Source organism: Gouania willdenowi, chromosome 6, assembly GCF_900634775.1.
Source record: "Gouania willdenowi chromosome 6, fGouWil2.1, whole genome shotgun sequence".
Lineage (NCBI taxonomy): Eukaryota > Metazoa > Chordata > Actinopteri > Blenniiformes > Gobiesocidae > Gouania > Gouania willdenowi.
Window position 1 is genome coordinate 45,742,903 of NC_041049.1, and position 23,381 is coordinate 45,766,283.

The window sequence follows — 23,381 nt, forward strand, 5'->3', positions numbered from 1 at the left end:
TAATAATAATCGTGTTCTACTTATTGCTGATGGTCACCATTGTATCCCTAGAGAGCAATGAACGTGTGACCTTTGACCTCAGACCAACCTTTGTCAAGAGCGAACATCAACAATCCATTTAGTCATGATGGGAAATGACACCACAATGGGATTTTCTTTAAAACAGTATGACAAATGTTTTATTTGGTAAAAGTACAAATAATAACAGCAGTCTTTACATTTAGAACGCTGGTGAAAATAGACCCATTTTGACTGACGTGTCTCATGTTTGTCTCGGTGCTTGAACTCGGTGCAGAAATAATGTTGTTTACAGATGTGACGCTTGAGAAATTGAAAAATGACAATGAATGAACTGCTGTTGAGGCTTGTAAATAGTTGGTATCATGTTGAAAGCTTGTCACCTGAGGACGCTGTCGCTTATTTAAGGAAACTCACTTTAAGTACAGGTGAACGATTGTTGGACCCATGAAACATTCCTGAAAACGAGTGGTCATCTGATGTGCGCTCCTGGCCTGATGTTCAAGAGCCAGTTATTTATACATATCTGATAGAAAACCCACTGGATAAACAAAAAAAACCTAAAAGATGTTTATAACTACTTGTTATGAATGGGCAGGTAGGCGGGCTGCTGTACGCCTGTTAACGAAGGTTTCCATGTATTTCCGCGTATTCTGATCAGTTTCAATGGATGAGTTTCCTTCTCTACATTTACATTAATCTGACACGCACACACACACACACACACACACACACACACACACACACACACACACACACACACACACACACACACACACACACACACACACACACACACACACACACACACACACACAGAGAGCTGGGCCTCTGTTAAGTCTCGTCTGTTCTTCTGAAAAGGGTGCCCACCAGCCGGTGTGTTGTGAAATTTAAGTCCTGGATTGTTCGTACTCTTATTTGTGCAATCAACAGCGCAACACAATGGCATTGTGTTGTTTTTAGAAAGTGTCTATTTATACGATTGCCGTACAGACAACCCCCGGTGCTATTGGTACGGTTACCAAAGTACGTAGCGTCTTAGGGTTAGGTTATAACCCAATATCGCAACAATTTTTAGGGTTAGATTTAGTCTTAGTCACATGACCTAAAACTGGCCAATGACTGACCTATCACGTGACCTAAACTGGCCAAATATGGATGGATTGTCGGTATATTGACTTAACCGTACGGATAGCCACTGCCTTGTTTTTATACATGAAGAAAAGTGTCTCAATCGCGTGCTGATGCTAGTACAATGCAGTTCTCCGGTTGTTTTGCGCTGAGCCTGCATGCGCATGCACCTAATTCAGTATGAATGCGTCACATGAAATGGGTCAATAGCTTAGAACAGTTGACTTGATCTGAAAAATCAAGTACGTATAGTTAGTGCATTCAAATGAATCAGGTGACATAAATAAAAATAATCCAAAATGAGTGAGTGATGTATCTGCTAAAAGCAGCTATGCATGAGGAGAAGAAGCTGGTCTAGGCCTTTAAAGTGACCCATAAAGAGGTTTAAGTAGTTTGATGCTAAATACTTCATATCGCAGCAGAACAGTAATTTATTCAGAGCTTAAACGTTTTCAAATCATTTTAAGAAAACAAAAGATAATTCTCGTAAAAAGGTTTTTACTTTACTCTAGCTACACAGAAAGAGAAAATATTGATTTCCTACAGAAATGTGCATAATTTTCTTTTTAATAAGGGAAACTGTGACATTCGTCTATCAAAATTTGATATTTAACATGAGCAAAGATAAAAACAAAAATACATTCTACTTGGTTTCTATGGATATTATGACATGAGATCAGGACTACAGCTCTTAGACTTTTTTAAATAGAGCATTTCACTCAAAAACTGAATATTTACATGAATTAAAGCAGATTTGAAATGATAATAAATATAGGGTACGTTATCCATTCGCTTATAAGACCTGACATGTTCAATGTAATTGTAGGGTAAATAATCCTTGCATTGAAACATCTGGTTTAGACAGTGGACGAATAGCTGGATGATGAAGAGAATCATTCTGTGCTGTTGGAGTATTTCAGGAATCAGGATGCATCGTGATGGCTTAACATCAGTTCTGCTCCACGGTAAAATTAGACTCCGCTCTGTGGAAGGAAAAACAAATTATATAAGTCGTAAAATAGTATGAACTAAATCAGACATGGGCAACTGGCGGCACGTGGGCCAACACATAAACACATAAAATAACTCAGAAACATGCAAATTTACAAAGAAAAAAAATAAGAAAACACAAAATAACAGCCAAATACACAAAATTACTCCAAAAACACACATCATAACAACAAAATACACAAAACAATAGAAAATAAGCAAAATGACAACAAAAATACACAAAATGACAAAGAAAAAAAACACACAAAACAACAGCAAATTACACAAAGTTACTCCAAAAACACACGTTATGACAACAGAAAACATGATAGAAACAATAGAAATACACACACACACACAAAAAAAAAAAAAACTAAAAAAAAACTAGGGTTTAATGTGTAAATATTGGCTTAAAGGTGGCACCAATTGGGGGAGGGGGGATTGAGATAATGTAGTTTGAAAAGTAAAATCAATTACTGGTAGTGTAAACTGGTAAATAATGGGCATGACAAATCATGGAATGTGGTTAATTTTTGCAAAAAATAAGCATGAAATATGGTGAGAATAATGAGTTAACACATGTGACATTAGGTGGAAAAAGTGATGGGAAGGGTTTATAGGCATCAAAAATGTCTTGAAATGCATTAAAAGGAGCAAAAATATGGTAAGAAAAAATGATGGTAATATGGCAAGTTTGGTGTAATTGAAGAACCAGCAAAAATGAGCTCAAATTGTTCAGAAAATATTCTTCGATTCTTGAAGGTATCTGGTGACCCCAAGTGGGGTCCTGACCCCAAGGTTGAGAACTACTGATCTAGACAACATGGATATGTTGGTCATTTGTTTTTAAAAATGGTCCATTGAGTCCATAAGTGAAAAAACGTATTTTTAAAAAGGACATTTTTGCATAGACTCCTATTGACCACATGAGCAAAATTCAAAATTCTATAAAAAGAGAAAAAATTCCAAACATCATCGACCATGACTCCAATATTTTGTCTTTTTTAATGAACCTTGAGAATGCATTTAGCAAGAATTGGAAAATAAATGTGTACAGCCAAACATTATAGGCTTAGTGTTTGATGTGTAGATGGTTTATGTAGAACAGTCTGAAAATGTGCTGTAGAAACATGTAGACATTTCATGCAGAATAACAGCCAAATACACAAAATTACTCCAAAAATGCACATTATGATAAAGAAAATACACAAAACCATAGAAAATGTACAAAATGACAACAAAAATATACAAAACAACAAAGAAAAAACACACAAAACAACAGCAAATTACACAAAGTTACTCCAAAAACGCACGTCATGACAACAGAAAACAGAAAACAATAGAAATACACAAAAAAGAGTAAAAATGCACAGAATTACTCACAAAAAACATGCAAGAAGACTCCAAAAATAAACATTATTCCAAAAAAAACAAAAAAAAAAAAAAAAAACTCAAAACAATAAAAACACACTAAATTAGTATAAACATTTTCAAAATGACACCAAAAATACAAAACAATTATAGAGGTAAAATACATAGAATGACAGAAGAATATGTGAAATAAAAAATACACAAAATAGTAGAAAAATATACAATATCAAAACAAAAAAAATACAAAATATTCACAAAATATTCACAAAATAAACTGGAAATACCCAGGAAACGACAACAAAAAGACACCAAATGAGTAAAAAAAAACATACAAAATGAATACAGGAATACACATAAGGACAGAACAATATACAAAACGACAATAAAAAATGACACAAAATAGCCAGAAAAAAAATGACACAAAATGAATCCAAAAACATAGAACAACAACAAAACTAATATATACAAAACGATGACGAAAATGCACATAAACCCTTTGTGGCTTCCTGTGTTAATGGTCAGATTGGTCCTTATTATAAATGCTGGCATAAATATTGATAATGTGGCCCTCAGATCAGAACGACCCATTTCTGTAGTTGTCTGTGATTGGTCACCAAGCATCAGCCTAATAATGATCTTTGGGTCTAACTTTTGGTCCAATATCATATCTTTTATGCTTCTACTGTCAACAGAATTTCTCTTGAATTGCTCCAAGGTGACATTGCCATGGAGGCGTGGCCCCTATCAACAAACAGCATGCTTCATTAGGAGGCCCTGAGCTCAGGCTCTCTTTCATAATCCCACATCTTCTGCGTCACTGTGGGGTCATTCATTCATTCATTCATTCATTCTACACAACCATCCCCAGCTCGTCCTTCTGCTCCCACCATGTGTAAAACATGTTCCTCACAAAGAAGAGAAAGCACAACACAAGCCTCAAAGCTCCCATCACTCCCTGGTGCTCTGCTGCCACCTAGTGGCCCCTGAACGCATCACAATGTGCAGAATGTGAGGCACTTACTGTACATTTCTTTATGTCAAAACCCAAATTAGAAGATTAGAATAGATATTGTAGATTTATTAGACAAAAATGTGTGATGTGTGAAGTTATTCCCCCAAAATACATTTAATTTTGATTTAAACTGGATGTGGACAATTATACAAAACAAATTAGGAAACAACAAAACACTTATTTTACGAGTGTGAAATAGTCCAATCTGTATGGAAATCTCTATGAACATTGATTTCTTGTCATTTCAAAAATATTCAATTTGGCATTAAAAAAAACATAAATTATTGATTAATAATCTAATTATAATAACAAAACATTATATATTATGTACATTATTAAATGCCTTCCTTAATGGTTTGCTTTAAAATCGGCAATTTTCTTGTTTTAATGATTCCTAGATTCAATTCTAATTTTGTTCATGCAAGAAAATTATATAATTTGATGCTAAGGTTACATTTTTTATTTCTTTTAAATACCCCTTTTACAATCTTTTTGTCATTTTATTTTACATCTTACATTTTCTTTTGTGTGCATTTTATCTTGTCATTTTAGTTGTTGAACTGTATTTGGTGGTTTCTTTACAGTAGTTCATGTTTGTAGATGTTGTGCATTGATGTATAACTGAGGAAGTTGTTGACGTTATCTTGTTTGTTAATGAAAATAATAAAAAACTTACATTTCTTTATTGTGCATGTGGTTGTTGTAATGCAGCATAGGTGGGACGACCTCCTCATCCTCCGGCAACTGTACGAGAACAACAACAGCAGGAAAGAGCTCAATGTTTAATGTGGGAAGACGGAAAACAGTATGTGTAAATAAAGGTGAAGTCAGTGGTAAGAAAGTACATTCAGTCATGGAAATAATAATGGCTGGAAAAAAAAAACACATGCTTGAGGGAAACTCACATCAAACAGAGTCTCCAACCACAAATAAGATGTAACCAATCATGGGGAAATATATATATATATATATATATATATTATGATTTATAATTTGATTCCATTTCTAAACAAACACAATACAGACACTTAAACTTAACATAAAAGGCAGGGTCATGTGTAAATATCATTATGAGCGCGTCATTAGATTTCATTAACACAGACAAAGAAATAAAATTATAATAAAATAAATAAATGATAATAAAAATGAATAGAATAAAAATAGTAATAAACTAAAAAAGAAAAAAAAAAGTTACTAATAACATCTGATACAAACTCAAGTCATCCTGGGAGACAGATTTAGATGTTACCATCACAGTGGGGACACCTTATAGGTTGCACAGAGCGGGTCTGGCAGATAATCACACCTTCTGGAAATGTTAGGAGAATATTGGCACACTGGTTCACATGCTCTGGGAAAGTGCAATCATTTTGGTTGTTTGTCCATGCAGTGACAGAGAAGGTTGTTGGTTCTGACATTCTTCTGTAGTAGGCTTTACATTCTCAGGGATCCTTTGATGCTGAATGTTTTACCCTCGTCTCTTTCACAATGGAAATCCCCTTTAACCCCTTCCGTTATTCAATGGCAAACCTCTCTAGGTCAACTCGCAGCATTAGAAAGACTATCCAACAGGTTGTTAAATAGAATCCAAGATTACAATAATAAATGGTCATTGGTCACATTATTTATTATACCTGCAATGAATTAAGCTTCCAGCTCAAATAAATATCTTATATGTTTGAATTGATTTGTATTGTTGGATTTCTGCTGGGAAAATTCTTAATATATAAGGCATCTCGAAGCTAGTATGATGATGATGATGATTTTTTTTTAAATATATATTCATTTTATTTTTTCTATTTATAAACATGGGGAAAGATAATTTATCAGTGTTGAAAATGTCTTAATTATGATTATAATTCTCTTCTTATAACAATAATAAAAATAATAATAATTCCTGTTTTTAAAGGGCTAAAAGTTGCAAAAAAAATTAGCTTTTTTTTTTTCATATGATGAATTCTGTTTTGACAAAAAAGAAAAAAAAAATCAGATTTAAGAAGATAATAATGTGCTCAATACTTGTAAAACAAAACATTTTAAGTGAAACAAAATGCAAGGAAAAATTTAATGAGTTTATTGTTCCTGATTTAGGAGACATTTTGTCTTGAGGAGGTGTTGCCTACACTTTGCAGGGATAAATATTTCACTTGTTAACGCTTATAGAAATCTCACCTCCCAGTAAGGCTCATCATTAAAGCAGTTGTCATCAGCAGGATCTCCCCATATGGGCAACCTTAGGATAAAACCTGTAGAGGAGAATAGAAGCAGTGACGAGTCTTGGAAAGCAGCTATACATTTAATATAGTTTACAATTTACTTTATTATGTCTGTTTTCAAGTAAAATAATAAAATGTGGGATTAATCTACCCTTTCTAGAAAACTACTTTTTATTTCAAAATTCTGGGTTAAATCTTTCTCGCATGCTTTGTGTTGTTTTGTTTCAAACTGGACATTTAAAAAAACGGAGAATTATTGTTTCAAGATTTATATTTTTCAATACAACATTAAATTAAAAAAAATGTTGTCAAAGTTTTCAAACTATGTGTCACCAGGAGGAATGATAGTTAAACTATAGGGGTGACATCCTGTTTTTGCTTTTTATCCTAAATCTATTACTCTGAAATGCCTTGTACTTTTCACCCAATCAGTGTTAGTTTTAGTGATAGTCTTTTGACTAAAATGCAACTTAGTTTTAGAAAAAAATTAGTCATCAGGGCTAGTTCAGTTATAGTCTAGTTTATCATTTGCCAAGGTCTCTTCTCAGAGACTCTGTCATTGTTATGCTTAGCACTATCAGCAAAATACAAAACCCTGTGCGCACAGAACAATTACAGATTCATTGGGACAAACACACAGAAACCTCTGAATCCCAGACTGGTGTCATGTACTGAGTTTGCATCGTACTGAGATTGTATATGCGCATATATTGTATGCACATGCGCACTACTGGAAAATAAATTTTTGCTAAAAAAATAACAATTCATTTTTTTTTTTTTTTTTTCAAAGTGAACAGACACGTGTTTTATTTGTTTATTGGTTAGGGTTAGGTTTATAATCTCAGTACGTGACACCAGTCTGCCTCAAAAACAACTTGACTCCGTCTCATTCCTTTCAAAACCGCCACAACTCACGCAATCATATGAGTTCTGATTGGATTTCGTCCCACGTAACAAAATTATATATTTTTTTATTCGTCGACAAAAATGTCAATATATTTTGATATAGTTTTTGTCCAAATGTATTTCTTTTTTAATTAGTCATAGTCAAGTTATTGTCAAGTAATAAAATGTTGTCGGCGAAAACTATGGCGAAAAATGTGAGTACCGGTAAGTGTAAACCCACATTTTGCAAGCAAATTGTTACCTGAATTTAATTGAGTAGATTCTCTAGGTTGTGTTTTTACACAGTGTTAAAAAGGTTTTATCCCTACCAACAAGGATCCCTCCTCCAACTCCAAAGCAGATAGCCACACAGAGGCCGGCCGCCTGGTGACCCCCCTGCTTTGAGGTGGACCTGTCTGCAAATTCACCCTCAAAGTCGAAGGTGTTCCTCAGCCTTTAGAGCAAACGGGAAATAACAGTATTGGTATTTTTCACTCTCTCACCTTTACATTAGTAACATACAAAGTAAAAGTAGATGATTTGTTTTGCTGATGTGTGTTTGTGAACTCACCCTTCAGCACCGTAAACTGATTCTGTTGCAGCTGCAGCTGTGATGGCCCCCACGATGCCACCTATGACACCTGGCATAGCGTGAAGGTTATGGATCCCACACGTGTCCTGGATCTTCAAGTACTTCTCCATGAAGGGCTGAGAGAAACATATATACATACATATATATATAAATATAGAATGGTTACAGAATTTAAAAAGTAATTTACTGTTTGTCAGTGATGATAACACTTCATACCGTGAGGAAGATGTATCCCAGCGTGGAGATGATTCCACAGCAGAATCCCACAATGAGTGATCCATAAGGCATGAGCATGAACTCTGCTGCTGTTCCTACGGCGACGCCTCCAGCCAGTGTGGAGTTCTGGATGTGAACCTGAGAAAAAGTGAAGGTATAAGAAGTATTGTGTGTTATCAACAGATAAAAATTGTCTCAGGCTTTTTCTTTTAAACAAATGATGTGATCACCGCATAAGGAGAAACTGTTCATACGGAGATGAGCAACTTTAATGTCGGCAGGGCCACAAAATTGTGATTGTCTGATCTGAGGGTCACCTTATCAACATTCATGTCAGCATGTAGAATAATGACCATTGTGAGGGTTAACACAGGGAGAAACAAAGCCGTTTAGTCCGTCTTTCTTGCTGTTTTCTGTATTTTTGTTGCCGTATTTTTCATCTTTATGTTAGTTTTGTGTGCTTTTGTTGCTTTTCTGTGAGTTTTTGGACTAATTTTGTTGATTTTCCTCTCATTTAGTGTTTTTGGAGTCTTGGACTATATTTTTCTGTAATTCTGTATGTTTTTATAGTCATTTTATGTATTTCTGTTCTCGTTTTGTGTATTTTTTTTTGTTATTTTGTTTTGTTATTTTTGTGTATTTCTGTTGTGATTTTGTGCATCATTTCTGTAATTCTGTAAGTTTTTTTTTAAATTTAATTTATGTATAACTGTATTTCTGGAGTCATTTTGTGCATTTTACTTTGGAAAGTATCGAGGGTTTTCTCAATTATTGTGTTTGTTTTGTATATTTCTGTAGTCATTGTGGATATTTTTGTAGTCAATGTGTGTGTTTTCCTTGCTTCCTTGTATTCTGTAACTCAATATGTTTTTAACAGTCATTTTGTGTAATTGTGTTCTCATTTTGTGTTTATTTGTTGTCGTTTTGTGTAATTTTTCTGTATTTTTTTGTATTTTTCTGTCATTTTGTATGTTTTTATAGAGTCCTTCTGTGCATTTTTGAAATCCGTTTGTGTGATTACTTTTGGGAACACACAAAATTAGTCCAAGGGGTGCATATGGACCCCCCCGGGCAGCCATTTTCCCATTTCTATGTTAACACATGAGGCAGGGAGCTCTAAAAGCAGCATGTCAGGATGTTGCATGTTTTTACACGTCAGTGTTGTTGTTGTTACCATGTCTAGTTTGCCGTGCTTTTGGAAAAGACTTGAAACAGCCACAGTTGTGAGCACAGTGGAAGCCAAAGCCAGATAGGTGTTGATAGCTGCTCGATGCTGTCCGTCTCCATGATCCGTGATTGCAGAATTGAAGCTTGGCCAGAACATCCACAAAAAGAGCGTACCTGATCAGGAAGTAGACGAATAATGGTGAAAACATGACCAAAATATAAATACATTTGTGAAAACATCCCAAAACTTTCAAGAGAAACTCACCAATCATAGCAAAGACATCTGAGTGGTAAACAGAGCTCTGCAGACGATTGCTTTGGTCCAAATTTGGCCGATACAGCATCCATGATATAGACAGACCATAATAACCTCCAAATGTGTGGATCACCATGGAGCCTCCAGCATCTTTGGCCTTTAGAAATAAAAACATCATGCACATAAAGTTAGCAATGCAGTCAAATGATGGTTTTATCATCCATCTGTCTTACATGTATCAGATCCAAGATGATATATTCTTCCACTGCAAACAGTGTGATCCCAAACAAAGTCAGAACCAACAGCTGGACTGGACTGACTTTACCCAGAACTGCACCGTAAGCTATCAGGCATCCGGCCACACAGAAATCAGCGTTAATCAGGCTGAAGAGAGAAAAGAGCGAAACACAAAAAACACATTTTAGTCCATTCATAATTATTATCATCAAAATACAAAACCCAGAACAGTTTTATGTATACTGTATATATATATATATATATGGTTAAAACAAGGTCACACACTAAGCTTTGATTTCAGCATCGCTTCCACAAACTTCTGCAATGTCACAGCATTTGATAACAGTTATACATAAGGATGACATTACGCTGTCATTACCATAAAGAGGGTGTCATTAGGGCTGTCATTAAGTGTTGTTTGCTAAATTACGACATCTTTGGAGCTATGCTGGCATTTTTTGGGTTAGTTGGAGTGATCTAGTGGGGTTAGGGGCAGGGTCGGTGTCTATTTATTTATTCATTTATTTGATAGGGACATTGCACATTATTGAACATCAGTGTAAAACAAATGTAAATGTGCCGGATTATAGCTACAAAGCTAGTTTTCATCCGTAGTCCCTAGCCAGGCAAATACATAAGAAATGACAACATACTATAGAATACAATACAATACAACATAACACAATACAATACAATACAGGCAGCACAGGGAAATGTTCAGAGTCTAGTGGTCACATGACTGGTTTCTTTTCAGCCGTAGTTTGATTTGGGTTTTAAACCTGACCAGTGTAGGACTCTCCCGTAAGTGCAGAGGGAAACTGTTCCAGATGTTAGTGGCCCTCACAGAGAGTTCTGTCCATGGGTAGTTCTTCTGAAGGGGACCTCTCAGTCTCCTCTGGAGGAGGCCCTAGTTCTCAGACCACTTGAAGTCTTAGGTTTGAAAAAGGCAGACACAGGAGGTGGGGCTCGTCCATGTAGCGCTTTGTAAATGAAGCATACATACTTAAAGTTGATAAAACGTTTAAAATTTAGAAGATTGTACTTGTTTAAAATATTGCATACATGAAATGAATTAGGTTTTTGGTCAAAAACTTTAAGAGATTTTTTATACAAAGATTCAATTATTTTCAAATTGGTATCAGTGGTGAGAGACCAACTTGTGATGCAATATTCAATATGGGATAAAATCATTGAATGGAGAAACATTCTAGCTGCACTAAGTATTAAAAAGGGTCTGATTTGTTTAAAATTTTTAAGGTGAAATTTAACAGTATTGGCAAGTTTTTTAATATGATTTTTGAAAGATAGAGTGGAGTCAAGTGTCAGACCAAGATACTTGAATTCTGTGATGAGTTGTAGTTCTTCTCCTCTCAAGAACACTCAGGAAATTATAATTGTAATCTCGTAATTGGTCATTCATCATAATTATGACGTCATGATAATTGGAATCGTATTTGAACAAATGTGTTTCTGTTGTAATCATAATTATGATGTACTGTAATTGAATTCAGATAATTGACTTTGTAGTTGTAATTGGCATGGAAACTCAACAAAAACTGTCATTTAAAACATTAAAAGTTCAATGGCTTACACGCATTCGTAGTTAACAATTATTAAAATATGCCTCATATCAAATTTTCCTGTCAGTTCTCTTGAGGATCATTTTACTATTTAAAAAACGGACCCATTATCATAAGAGATGCTAACAGAACACAAGAGGAAGGTTAAGTTTTATGGATTTATTTATTAAAGGCTCAGTAAATGGGATTAATTGTAATTCAAACTTTAGTAATTGAGAACATAACTGAAATTGACTTTCAGGGGGAAAATAGTAATTGAGATTGTAATTGTAATTGGGAAAAATGCCGGTCAATGTAATTGTAATTGAGTTGTAATTGAACATGGATAATTAAGACGTAATTGTAAATTTAAAATGTAATTGACCCCAACCCTGGGTAGGGGTAGGGGTTAGGGCGGGGTTAGGGTTAAGTTAATGAATGACAATAAATAACAGCCTTCATGACATCTTATTCTTGCCAATGAAAAGTGTCATGTCATAATAATGACAGCGTAATGTCAGCCTTATGTATAACACTTCAAGTAAAGTGTTACCCAACATTATTTCAGTTCACAGTTTCAGTCATTTTCCACCAATATCTTGTATTAATAATGGGATATTGAGACCACTACACTAAGTCTTCTCCAGCACATTCCACAGATATCAGTGGAGTATAGGTCTAGTCTATCCAAGTGTGAAAATGAATGAATCATCTGATTATTCCATTCCCTTGAATTCTCTTTGTGTGAAATGTTTTATCTTCAGCTGACCAATCAGATGGGATTATTACGTGGAAATCAAGGACACATCAAAGCGATCAGTGGATGCCTTTGTAGAAAACGGGCAGTTGACAGTTGAAATGTTAGAAAATCAAAGTGAATTTCCTGAAAAATCGTTGTCTGAATAAATGAAGCCAAAACCTACACTAAGAGTTCAAGGGAATGGGAATATCCATGCAGTATTTATCCAATACTTATTTGCTTTGTTAAATTCAGGTGATGACTTTTTCTTGGCCAGCCAGTGTCTTAATGGGAATTCAACAACTAAATACATATTTAAATGTGTGAGATTGGAAAACATGCCTCAGCTAAACATGTTCTCAGAGGATTTGTTTTCCTTAAAAGAAATCCATGAAAAGAAATTACTTTTCAACTCCAATTTTGATCTTTCCATCAGTGTAGTCCAAGGAGTGGAACCATCCCTGCATCAGCAGAGCCCACTGGAGGCCAAAGGCAGCAATGAGGAAGTTGAAACCAACAGCACCAAAGCTGTAGCGCTGGAGAAAGGTCATCAAGAATCCAAACCCAACAAATATCATCACATGAACGTCTTGGAAACCTGCAAGAAAAACAAAAGTCAAATTTCAGCAAATTGTCTTAAAGGCAAACAGGTGATCATTGTGGGTTGTGATGAGTTCTGCAAGAGAAAAAGACAAATATTTCTTGAGCAAAAACTTGAAAGGTGAGTGAGTGAGATTCAGAAACTTAAAAACAACTTTTACAGCACATCCAGGTCTAATCACACCCAAACAGCCTTCTGCATAAAATCATACAAATAGTATTTGAAGACCATTCAAATAGAGTTGAAAACTCTCCACGTGTCAGAAACAGCTGCTCATAATCAAAACCATTCATCAATACCTGCTTACCTTGATCAGACTATCTTAGCTGCTCATGATGAGGCCAGAACCCTGGAGCAAAAACACTCACTTTGATGACGTGTTCAGAGACTTCAGTGAACTGAAAACTATAGAGAAAGATATAAAATGTGCTCAGAAAACTGTGACCAAATTTATTTGGAGGAAGACGGGTGAGGAACAGAACCCAAGCTGCTTGAGGTCCAGTGTGAAATATCCACTGTCAGTCATGATTTGGGGTGCAATGTTCTGTTCTGTTCCTCACCTGTCTTCCTCCAAACCCTTGGCCTTTGATTCCCAAATGAAAGGCACTCTTTACTTTCATCTGAAAAGAGGACCATGGACCACTGGCCAACAGTCCAGTCCTTCTTCTCCTCTTTTTTTTCTGCAAAAACTGAGAAGTAAATGGTGGTTTCTTAACAATATTCAAATTTTTTGGAAATCCTGTTTGTGTGGGTTTAATGAGCTGGAAGCCCAAATTATGGAAAAATAAACAAATAAATACTTGAAATCATTTCAATTGTGGGCCTTGAATCTATAATCTATGAAAGTTTAACTGTTTGAATGGAATTATGGAAATTAAAGAACTTTTCCATGATATTCAATTTTTTTGGAAAGGGTCTGTATATACACAGTATATACTGAGTGAGCTTTATAAAACTATTTTTAATTTAAATAATTAGGATAGATTTTGTTTAACCAGAGAACAGAGATGGGCATTTTTTTTTTTTATCACAGCGGGGGCCACAAAACTGATTGTTTTACCCGAGGGCCACATTATTAACATTCATGTCAGCATTTAGAAAAATGACTGATCTGAGCTTTAATACAGGAAAGAACAAAAGGGATTGTGTTTTTGTTCTTGTTTTGTGTGTTTTTGTTAACTTTTTTGTATTTTCCTCTCATTTTGTGTGTTTTGGTTGCCATTTGGAGTCATTTTTCTCTATTCTTGTTGTCATTTTGTTTATTTTTCAGTATTTTTGTAGCTATCTTGTGTGTTTTTTGTGTAATTTTGTGAATTTGTTTATTTTTTGGGTTGTTTTTGCATTGTTGGGGGCCGCACAAAATTATATGAAGAGCCAATTGCAAACCTCCTCTAAAGTTTGAGAAACAAAGGCAACAAACTAAAACTATGCTGCTCACGACAACTGTTGCCATAATTTAAAAAAAAAGATGAGATATATGTCACAGGGTGACTTAAGACTGTATGGGTGTGACCAAAGTGTGTGTGGGAGTGTGTGCGACAGTGACCCAGCCCACAACATCAGGTGGCACATTAGAGGCAGGTGTGTGTGACTGGATAAAGGAGCGTGGCAGGTCTGGAGACGGCAGCGAACGATCGGACACGAGTAGCTGTGGCACGCAAAGTTGGCTCTGTGGGGCAGCTTTTGTAAATCAAAAAACTTTGTAAACATTTTAAACTGTTGTGCATTGTTGTATTTAACAGAGAAACTCCTCCTTGGACCAATTGTGTGTTTTTTTAATGTGGGACACTGTGCCCGTTACAAAATGGCGTTGTCATACAGGACTGGTCCTTTGGGTGGAGCCTCTATTAAATCAACATGCCAACAGAGGAGACTCAGTCAGGCGGGCAACCAGTTATGATGATGCCTTTCTTTATGGTGGGGGGACTTGGGCATCAAAATTTAGTAGAGCACAGTCAGAAAATAAATTTGAAGAATGGCGGAGCCAAATGGAAACTATGCTCACATTTCAACCCATCAGAGACTCTCAAAAAGCAGACTTTGTTCTGGGACTTTTAGATGGAGAAGCAAAACAGGAAATTCTCACTCTAGATCAAACTGACAGAAATAGACCCAAGAAAATCTTTGAAGCACTGTCTGCATTATATGGAGACAATACACGTCTCCACTTTAAGAACTCAGTTTTTTAATTGCAGACAGGAACCTAATCAGACATTAAGAGCTTTCTCCTTACGATTACGAAAAAAAAAGTTTTCCAGGTTGAAGCAGAAAAACACCATGGGCTTGGAACAAGGAGATTTGGTGTTAAGGGACTAGTTCGTTCTGGGCCTGAAGGAGAACCCTATCCGCCAAGAACTCAGGCGGCAGGTGCGAAAAAGACCACATCTCAGCTTCGATGAGGCAAAAACGGAAGCTCTGGCCTTAGAGGAGGAACAGGCAAAACAATGACCACCACATGACTGTTTATCAATGAGGAGACCACTATCCACAAGCTCAAATGTGACTGATTGGAAGCAACAGTTACGTGCTGAAATTATGAAGGATGTGAGAGAACAAATGTCTGCAATGACAAACAGCAGCCTCCCCTCGTTTGGATGCCCCTCGACACCAAAATATAAGCCCAAGACTGAGAATGCCCAATAATGCAAAATTCAAGTGGGACCCCAAGGCTGTCCTATATGCAGTTTGTGTGAACAAATTGGTCATATCAGTTGTAGGTGCCCCTCCAAACCATTTTTAAGTGCCCTGGCCACTGTGGGTCAAGTGTCCGGACCCCCTCTTTGTGACCCAGTTTATTGCAGTCCTAAAGCTAAGCTTAATGGAGATTGCCACTTGGTAGATGTAGGAATAGATGGGGTAAATGTTAAGTGTTTGGTAGACACCTGATCTCAAGTAACATTGTTTAATAAGTGTCTACAGGGAGTTTTTTTAATTTTTAGTTAAAAATTATCATGATGATGGAAATGATCTTGATTAGAACATGACCTGAAAATACAAGAGTCAGTCGGGAGATGACCGGAAATGATAAAAACTATAGAAATGAATCTATTCAGGTGGCACTAAATACTGTTTCATTTCTTCTATTTATAAAATGAGATTCGTTAAAATGTGTGTTAACTATCATAGTTTTTTCATAGAATTCTGAGCAAAATGTTGTAGTTGGACAAAAGGGAGTACTTGGATTCAGAAATAAGAGAAGGGGGTACTTAAGCCAAAAAAGTTTGAGAACCACTAATCTAAATAAAAATAATCGAGTTTGTACAGTTCAAAGCCATTAAATTTACATAAAGGCTTCTCAAACATCAACTACAATCTTAAATATACTATGATTTGTTTGTATTTGAATTTATCTCAAGCTTGGTCCATGTTTTAAAACATAATTTACAGTCAAACAAAGATCCTCTAATACAGGGGTGTCAAAATCTTTTTAGTTCAGGGGCAAAATATAATTGAGAAATTGCAAGATTTGTGCAAAATTTGAGAGTTTTTCTATTCACTATTTTCAATTAAAAATGACTGCATTCATGTGGTATGAACAAAGGGAAAAATTAAAGCCCCTAAAAATACTGTTGAGTTTTATTAAATTGGTGAATTTGAAATAATTACAACTGGATTGTATTATTTGGTAAATTACACAATAATTCATGTTTTCTCTGTCATTTATGAATTTCTTCTGTGGGTCAAATTCAATACTGTAAAGCAGCGGTTCTCAAACTTTTTTGGCTCAAGTACCCCCTTTCTCTTATTTCTGATTCCAAGTACCCCTTTGACATTTTGCCTCGAAAACGATTTAATTTACACTTTTTGATCATGTAAAGCACATTGAATTGCCTTGTGTAAGAAATGCTACAAATAAATTTGCCTAAAAACAAATGTAAAGCATAATGATGGAATGAGTGATAACACATATTTTAAAAAATCTCATTTTGTAAATAAGTGCAAAGAAACACTATTTAGTGCAGTGATTGCTAACCATTTTTTGGATCGTGACCCTATTTTGATATAAAGAATTTCTGGAGACCCCAAAGACATTTTTGATCATATTAGATTTTTTTTGTTTGTTTGTTTATTGCATTTTAGTTGAACTAGATTCACAAAGTCAAAGATATAAATAGTTGTTTAAGATTGTGCTTTAATTAAAAAATTCAATTTCATTCAAAAATTTCAAAAATCAATTTTAATTTTTCAGAAATTTCAGCCAACCTAATTTAAACTCCAGGCAACCGTACATGGGATCTGACAACAAGGTTAAAAAACACTGATCATGTCTGGGGTGGAATTTTACACTTTCTCTCTCTCAAGTACCCCCTGTAGTGCCATTGCATACCCCTTGGGGTACACGTACCCCCATTTGAGAAACACTGCTCTAAAGGGCCAGAGTTAGCCCCCGGGCCTTGAGTTTGACACGTGCTCTAACATGAGTGTGGGGGTGTTGGAGTCAGCATCCCAGTCCAACCAGCATCTTCCAGCCAGTGTTATTTACAACACAAGTTTCCCACAGAAACACTGCTGCATCGCATGGGAAGAAAAGGTGTTTTCACAAAGGTCGCACTCCTTCTTTCCTACCAGGATCACATCTATTGTCCTGTAAACACGTCTCTGTGACTAAACAGTGTCGGAAAACAAATTCATCTTCTGACATCTGACACCAGGGCTGATGATGGTTTCTTACTGGCCTGACACTGATACCTGCTCATGCTGCGCCCCCTGTTTCTCCTAAGCTTGGATGAGTAAACATGGATCTCTGCTCACACAGGGACACATGTCAGCTTTAGTTGAGCAGTGAAGTCCCTGTGGAGAGGCCAACCTCTGGGGAAATGTGCACCTGTGAATGTCAGATCCTTGTCAGCAGTGCATGGATGAACACAATCTGGTCAACATAATATGAGAACCTGCTCCATCAGAGAACGGCTGGTACATTTACAAAGTGCTGATGCCTCAGAGCAAGGGGGGAGGGTTGGGGCCAATTACATTTTTCAGTTACAATTACGTTTTCAATTACCCATATTCAATTACACTTCAATTTCAATTACCGTGACCAGCATCAATTACACAATTACAGTTATAATTGACCCTAACCCTGAACAGGGCTCTCAAACTCATTTTAGTTCAGGGGCCAAAATACGGAGCAGTTTGAGCTCAAGTGGGCCACAGATTTTATGTGGGAAAACAAGTCATCTCAACATTATTGTGCCCTTGTTTACACTTCTACGTATATATAAAATACAAAAATATGTAAGAAACCGACCAATAGATGATAAATATCAGTCCCAATATGATCTTCACTTTAAAATTCCTACATTTTATGACCAATACGGGAAATATAATGTCATAATTTAAAAAACAAATTGAGGATTTTGTAAGAATTTTGAGTTTTTTCAAGTGTTTGACATTAAAAAAAAAACAAAACAAAAAAAAAAAACCACTGCAACCGTGCGATATAAGCACTGGGAAAACTATGAGCTTGGGCTGGGCGATATGGACAAAAACTCATATAAAACTCAGATATTTTTTCCTCAAAATGGTGATATACTATATAAATCTCGATATTTCTATTTCAAATAAAGTCTGATCAGAAAGACAATTTGGGTTAAATTTGCTAATGCAAAATGCCACACAGGTACAGTTGGACAATACGTGCCAGTTTTGGCTATTTCTCCTCTAAGTGTGAGTGAGTTTTGTATTATAGGCTTAGGTAAGGACGCCCTCAGCGATCCATCTAACTGTTCTTTCCATGTCGTTCTGAGAAGTAGCAAAAGCAGCAACTAGTAAAACAAGTATTTTTTTTATACAAAATAAGCTATCTAAATTTGTTTTTATTGATCTAGGCGATACTGTAATTCTCTATATCGCTAAAATAGAAAACTTGATATATCTTAAATCGTGATATATTGCCCAGCCCTACGGTGAGCCCCTGCAAATATTGCTGAGTTTCATTTACACAATGATTTATGTTTTCTCTGTCATTTTTACTTTCTCCTGCAGGCTGAAATGGATGCTCCAAAGGGCCATGAGTTTGACACGCCTTAGATGATAGGGTAACCACATAAGAAATAACCTCACCTATGAAAGCACGAAGATACAACTTTAGGAACAGCTTTACAAATAGATCAGGAATTCAACTCTGAAGGTAAGTAATTGGAATTGTTTCTGTTTAAAAGAGGAAATAAAGCCACTTACTTGGATATCTGAAGTAGAAGTCATTCTGAATGTCACTCAGATTATTCTCTTTCCTGTACTCTACCCAATGAGTGTCCGACTCCTCGTTATAACGAATAAAAACTCCAAACAAGATGATCATCGCCGTCTGCCACACGATGCAGACTGCTGGAAGACTCAGCCGAACGTTGGTGTTCTTCGTTCTATCGCAGAGTTCTCTGAAGCTCTGAGCGGCTCCCATGTTTAATGTGTGATCCAAGAAGTTTCCAAACTGACAGAGAGCTTTCTCTAACTGCAGTCAAACACATCCAAGGGTCGATGATGACAGCAGCAGGTTAGAGGGACACACTCCCATAGACACTCCCATCACGTTGCACACTTTTCCAGCCCATGGCATATGATGTATGTTTATAGTTACCATATTAGTGGTTTTACTTGTAGAGCCACAGACCTCACATTATCAAACTAGGCTGCAAAGACAGCAGAAATACAAAAACACAATATGATGATTAGAGAGGATATTTACTGTGTAGATTACACAAGTTTGAAACCCAAAAACCTCCTCCCTGAACAAACAGTGTGTGTGTGTGTGTGTGTGTGTGTGTGTGTGTGTGTGTGTGTGTGTGTGTGTGTGTGTGCGTGTGTGTGTGTGTGTGTTTGTCGTCACAGGGTAATGAAGGTCTAATCCAGGAATGTCAAACTCATTTTAGTTCAAGGGACAAATACAGAACACTTTGATCTCAAGTGGGCCACAGATTTTATGTTAAATATATAAATAAATATCCGTCCCAACAGGATCTTCACTTTAAATTTCTATTTAATTAAGGGAAATATGTAAAACATCTAAGGAAAATGTAGGGATTTTGTTAGACAAGTTTTTTCAACGGTTTAACAATAAAAATGACAGCAAAAATGCGATAAAAGCATCTGCAAAACTTTGAGCAGCGGCAAATATTGTTGAGTTTCATTTACACAATGTTCATGTTTTCTCTGTCATTCTTACTTTTTCCTGTGGGCCCAATTGGATGCCCCAAAAGGCCTGATTTGGCCCCCGGGCCACAAGTTTAACACCGTGTAGTCTGATCTCACCAGAGCAGAGCAGCTCCTGTGAAGCATTAACTGTAAGTAATGTCCCATTAACGCGCACACACACACGCACGCACGCACGCACACACACACACACACACACACACACACACACACACACACACACACACACACACACACACACACACACACACACACACACACACACACACACACACACACACACACACACACACACACACACACTAAATCAGTCATTTTAGTTTTACTTAAGTATGTTTTAAAAGAGGCAGTAATTCACTACATTTCTACACCCAACCGTTACTGAGTAAAATAATGTTTTTTGTGATTAAATCTTGATTTACGTTTCATGGTACGTTGAACATAATCCACATGTTCTCAGTCGTACGGTTTCTGATCAATGCCCAGCCATGTTCTTTGGTTAAGGTTGTGGTTTCCACCAGAGTTTATAAATTTAGCTTTGTTAAGAGCCTGAGAATTTTTTTTTTTAAGGATTTTTAATTAAATTAATTGGTGTTATTTTATTTTTGTTTTTTAATTATACATTTTATTTTTTTTAAGTTTATACATATTACAAGATTTATTACCAAAAATAAACGTGGGGGGTCAAAGTAACTAGTAACTTTTACATTGAGTACTTACAATAAAGTAACAATAATTCTACTTGAGTATGATATATCAGTGTGTTTCACCAGTTTATAATTAGTGTGGTTATTAGATACCAATGTCTAGTGGTTTATTTTATATTTCTAACTTCACATTGTGGGGTAAATAAACCTTCCTAAAGTTGTATTAACTGTATATATATAAACTATACACGATCTGAGTTGTTTTTAGGAGATACTCAAAAACAATGAGCTCTTAAATTTGTAATTTGGATACATAAATGTATTATTATAATTTCTTGATTGTGTGACATTTTTGACTTAATTGTATTTGCTTCTTGTTGTTTTGGTTGTCGTTACAATAACATGTATTGTCTGCCTCTAGTGACGTAAAGTCTCTTACTAAAACAAGGTGAGTGTTTACACATTAATGATAATGATCCAAACCGACGAGTCTTGTTCTTGCTGACGAGTCAGAAATATTGTAATTGTTCGACAGTTTTACATTCCTTGTAAACAGTCCAATGAATCTTGATGTCAATTGACTTTTGCAAACAAAAGCCTTTTAGGAAATGAACTTTAACACTAAACCAAATGGATCAGCTCAGTGATTTGTTATGAGTTGCAAAACCATCTTTAATAATTTTTTTATTTTTTTTTTAATGGAGGATATATTTATTTTCATGTGGTGATTTTTTTTTTTTTTTTGTGAATGTCTTTGTTATTTTTGTGAAATAAACACTTGAACGAATACTGATGTGTGTATTCACCTTCTCAGTGAATCCCCAGTCGTGTGCTGCTGCCTGGGTGACGCCACTCTCCTATAGATGATGTGATCCTCTGGGATGTGTTGATTTCTCCATCTTTACAGTCTGCATCGATCACCAACGATTCATCTTTGACTTCCTACTGTTTAGGGAAAAAGCTCTACATTTTACTTTCACTGTTTCATTTGTCTCTAACTGATAAGCAGGTGGGTCAATGATGTATAAGGATTTTACTGCATGATTTTTCATAAAATGGGCATCATCGGGCAAGATGGTGATGGAAATAAAAATAGAAATACATAGTAATCATATACAGGACTATAATGTAATTAAAATAGGGCAAAAAATACATTTGAATAGATTCAGAGTCATTTTAAAGATTTGGCAACAGTCGCACCACATGATATTTTGACACTGAAAAACAGAATAAATTAGAGAAGTAATTTAGTAACATTAAAATAATAAATATAATAAATAATAATCAAAGTGAGCACATACAGTATATACTAAGTTACTACATATTTGGTATCTTTTTATGCATTTCAACCTTTTTTAACTAAAATAAATGCAGTTGGACAGAATGTTTAGGTGTCACGTTCAATAGTAAGAAGTCAAGAGCCTTACATTTTAACTGTTTTAACATTTACACTTGAGTTCTGGCCCAATAGTAAACAAAGGGGATTATAAATATAATATAAAACAGGGGTTCCCTAACAGGGGTACAGGAGCACATTGCAGGGGGCACTTGGAAAGACTTAACAATTAATTTAAAAATATTCCAAGAAATTTTCTTAGTTTCTTTTTTAGGCTATTTTTGTACAAATTCACCACAAACTAACTACTATTGCTCAATAAAACACTATATTTTCTTGTAATTTTTTGAAACAGGCTTATTTTATGCTGTAGTGGACATCTTATTTTACTTCTGACAATAGGAAACAATATTTACTGTAGCTACGTTTTACATGGAAGACCTGTTTTTACTTACTATTGATGTAATCACGTTAAAGTTGCAGTAAATTAAAAAATAAAAATAAAAATTTTACTCATTGTTTTGAATTTGTAGATTAAGCCATAGGGAACAAATGTTCGAGACACGATTAAGGGTTCAGGAGTAGGAGTGTGATGATATCTCGATATGGCGCTATATCACGATATTTTTTCGCATGATTGATTATCGATATGCTCGCACTAAGTATCTTTTTTTTTTTTTTTTTCTGTCAAAACCTTTTCTGCTTTTTCACTAAAATGTACAGGTAGGTCTTCACAGAAATGTTGTCACTGTTTGTTGAAGGAACCAATTTATTGTTTACTGGAATATTGCACTATAATGGTGTCAATGGTAAGAAAAACTATTTATTGTTTACAGAAAGCACTATTGGAGATACTTATTGGTTTACATTGGTATGTTGACACTTATTTACAGAAATGTTGCACTAAAATAGTGTCACTGTTCATAGGACACTTTTTCAATGTATTGTCTTTCAGAGATATAAAATAAATAATGTATTTTTTCAGTTAATCTTTTTTTTCTTGTTATATCATAGATTATTGTAGATTGATTTCTGACCAATATATCGATAATCGCAGTATCGTCATATCGTGAGATAATCGTTATTGTGAGCTTTGTATCGCGTATCGCGAGGTACCCAGAGGTTCCCACCCCTATTCAGGAGAGCCCGCTGTTCCACATATGAAGCATATGAAATTATGGAGAGGATATGTATGATATGTAGGGGGCATATACACATGATTTAACAAAAATGCAAAGGGGGTACACGAGACAAAAAAA

General features: G+C 35.5%; 1 protein-coding gene across 1 annotated transcript; it reads right to left on the reverse strand.

Moving 5' to 3' along the window:
- Positions 1-156: 156 nt before the first annotated feature.
- On the reverse strand, positions 157-19,493 carry rhcgb (Rh family, C glycoprotein b). The gene is made up of 11 exons (XM_028449979.1): positions 19,171-19,493; positions 12,795-12,987; positions 10,088-10,238; positions 9,864-10,011; positions 9,606-9,772; positions 8,432-8,569; positions 8,195-8,331; positions 7,953-8,077; positions 6,695-6,768; positions 5,199-5,266; positions 157-2,132 (listed from the first exon to the last, which is right to left on the reverse strand). Exons 1-11 carry the CDS (start codon positions 19,388-19,390, stop codon positions 2,099-2,101), a joined length of 1,455 nt encoding a protein of 484 aa, XP_028305780.1. The 5' UTR covers positions 19,391-19,493; the 3' UTR covers positions 157-2,098.
- Between the last annotated feature and the right edge of the window lie 3,888 nt (positions 19,494-23,381).

Excerpts from the sequence above, each read along its gene's own strand:
- rhcgb (XM_028449979.1), bottom strand. The coding sequence starts at position 19,390 with ATGGGAGCCGCTCAGAGCTTCAGAGAACTCTGCGATAGAACGAAGAAC. Across the intron at positions 10,239-12,794 it reads ATCAAAATTGGAGTTGAAAA|CCTGATTAACGCTGATTTCT; the intron begins GTAATTTCTTTT and ends TTCTCTCTTCAG. Across the intron at positions 8,570-9,605 it reads AGCACGGCAAACTAGACATG|GTTCACATCCAGAACTCCAC; the intron begins GTAACAACAACA and ends ACTTTTTCTCAG.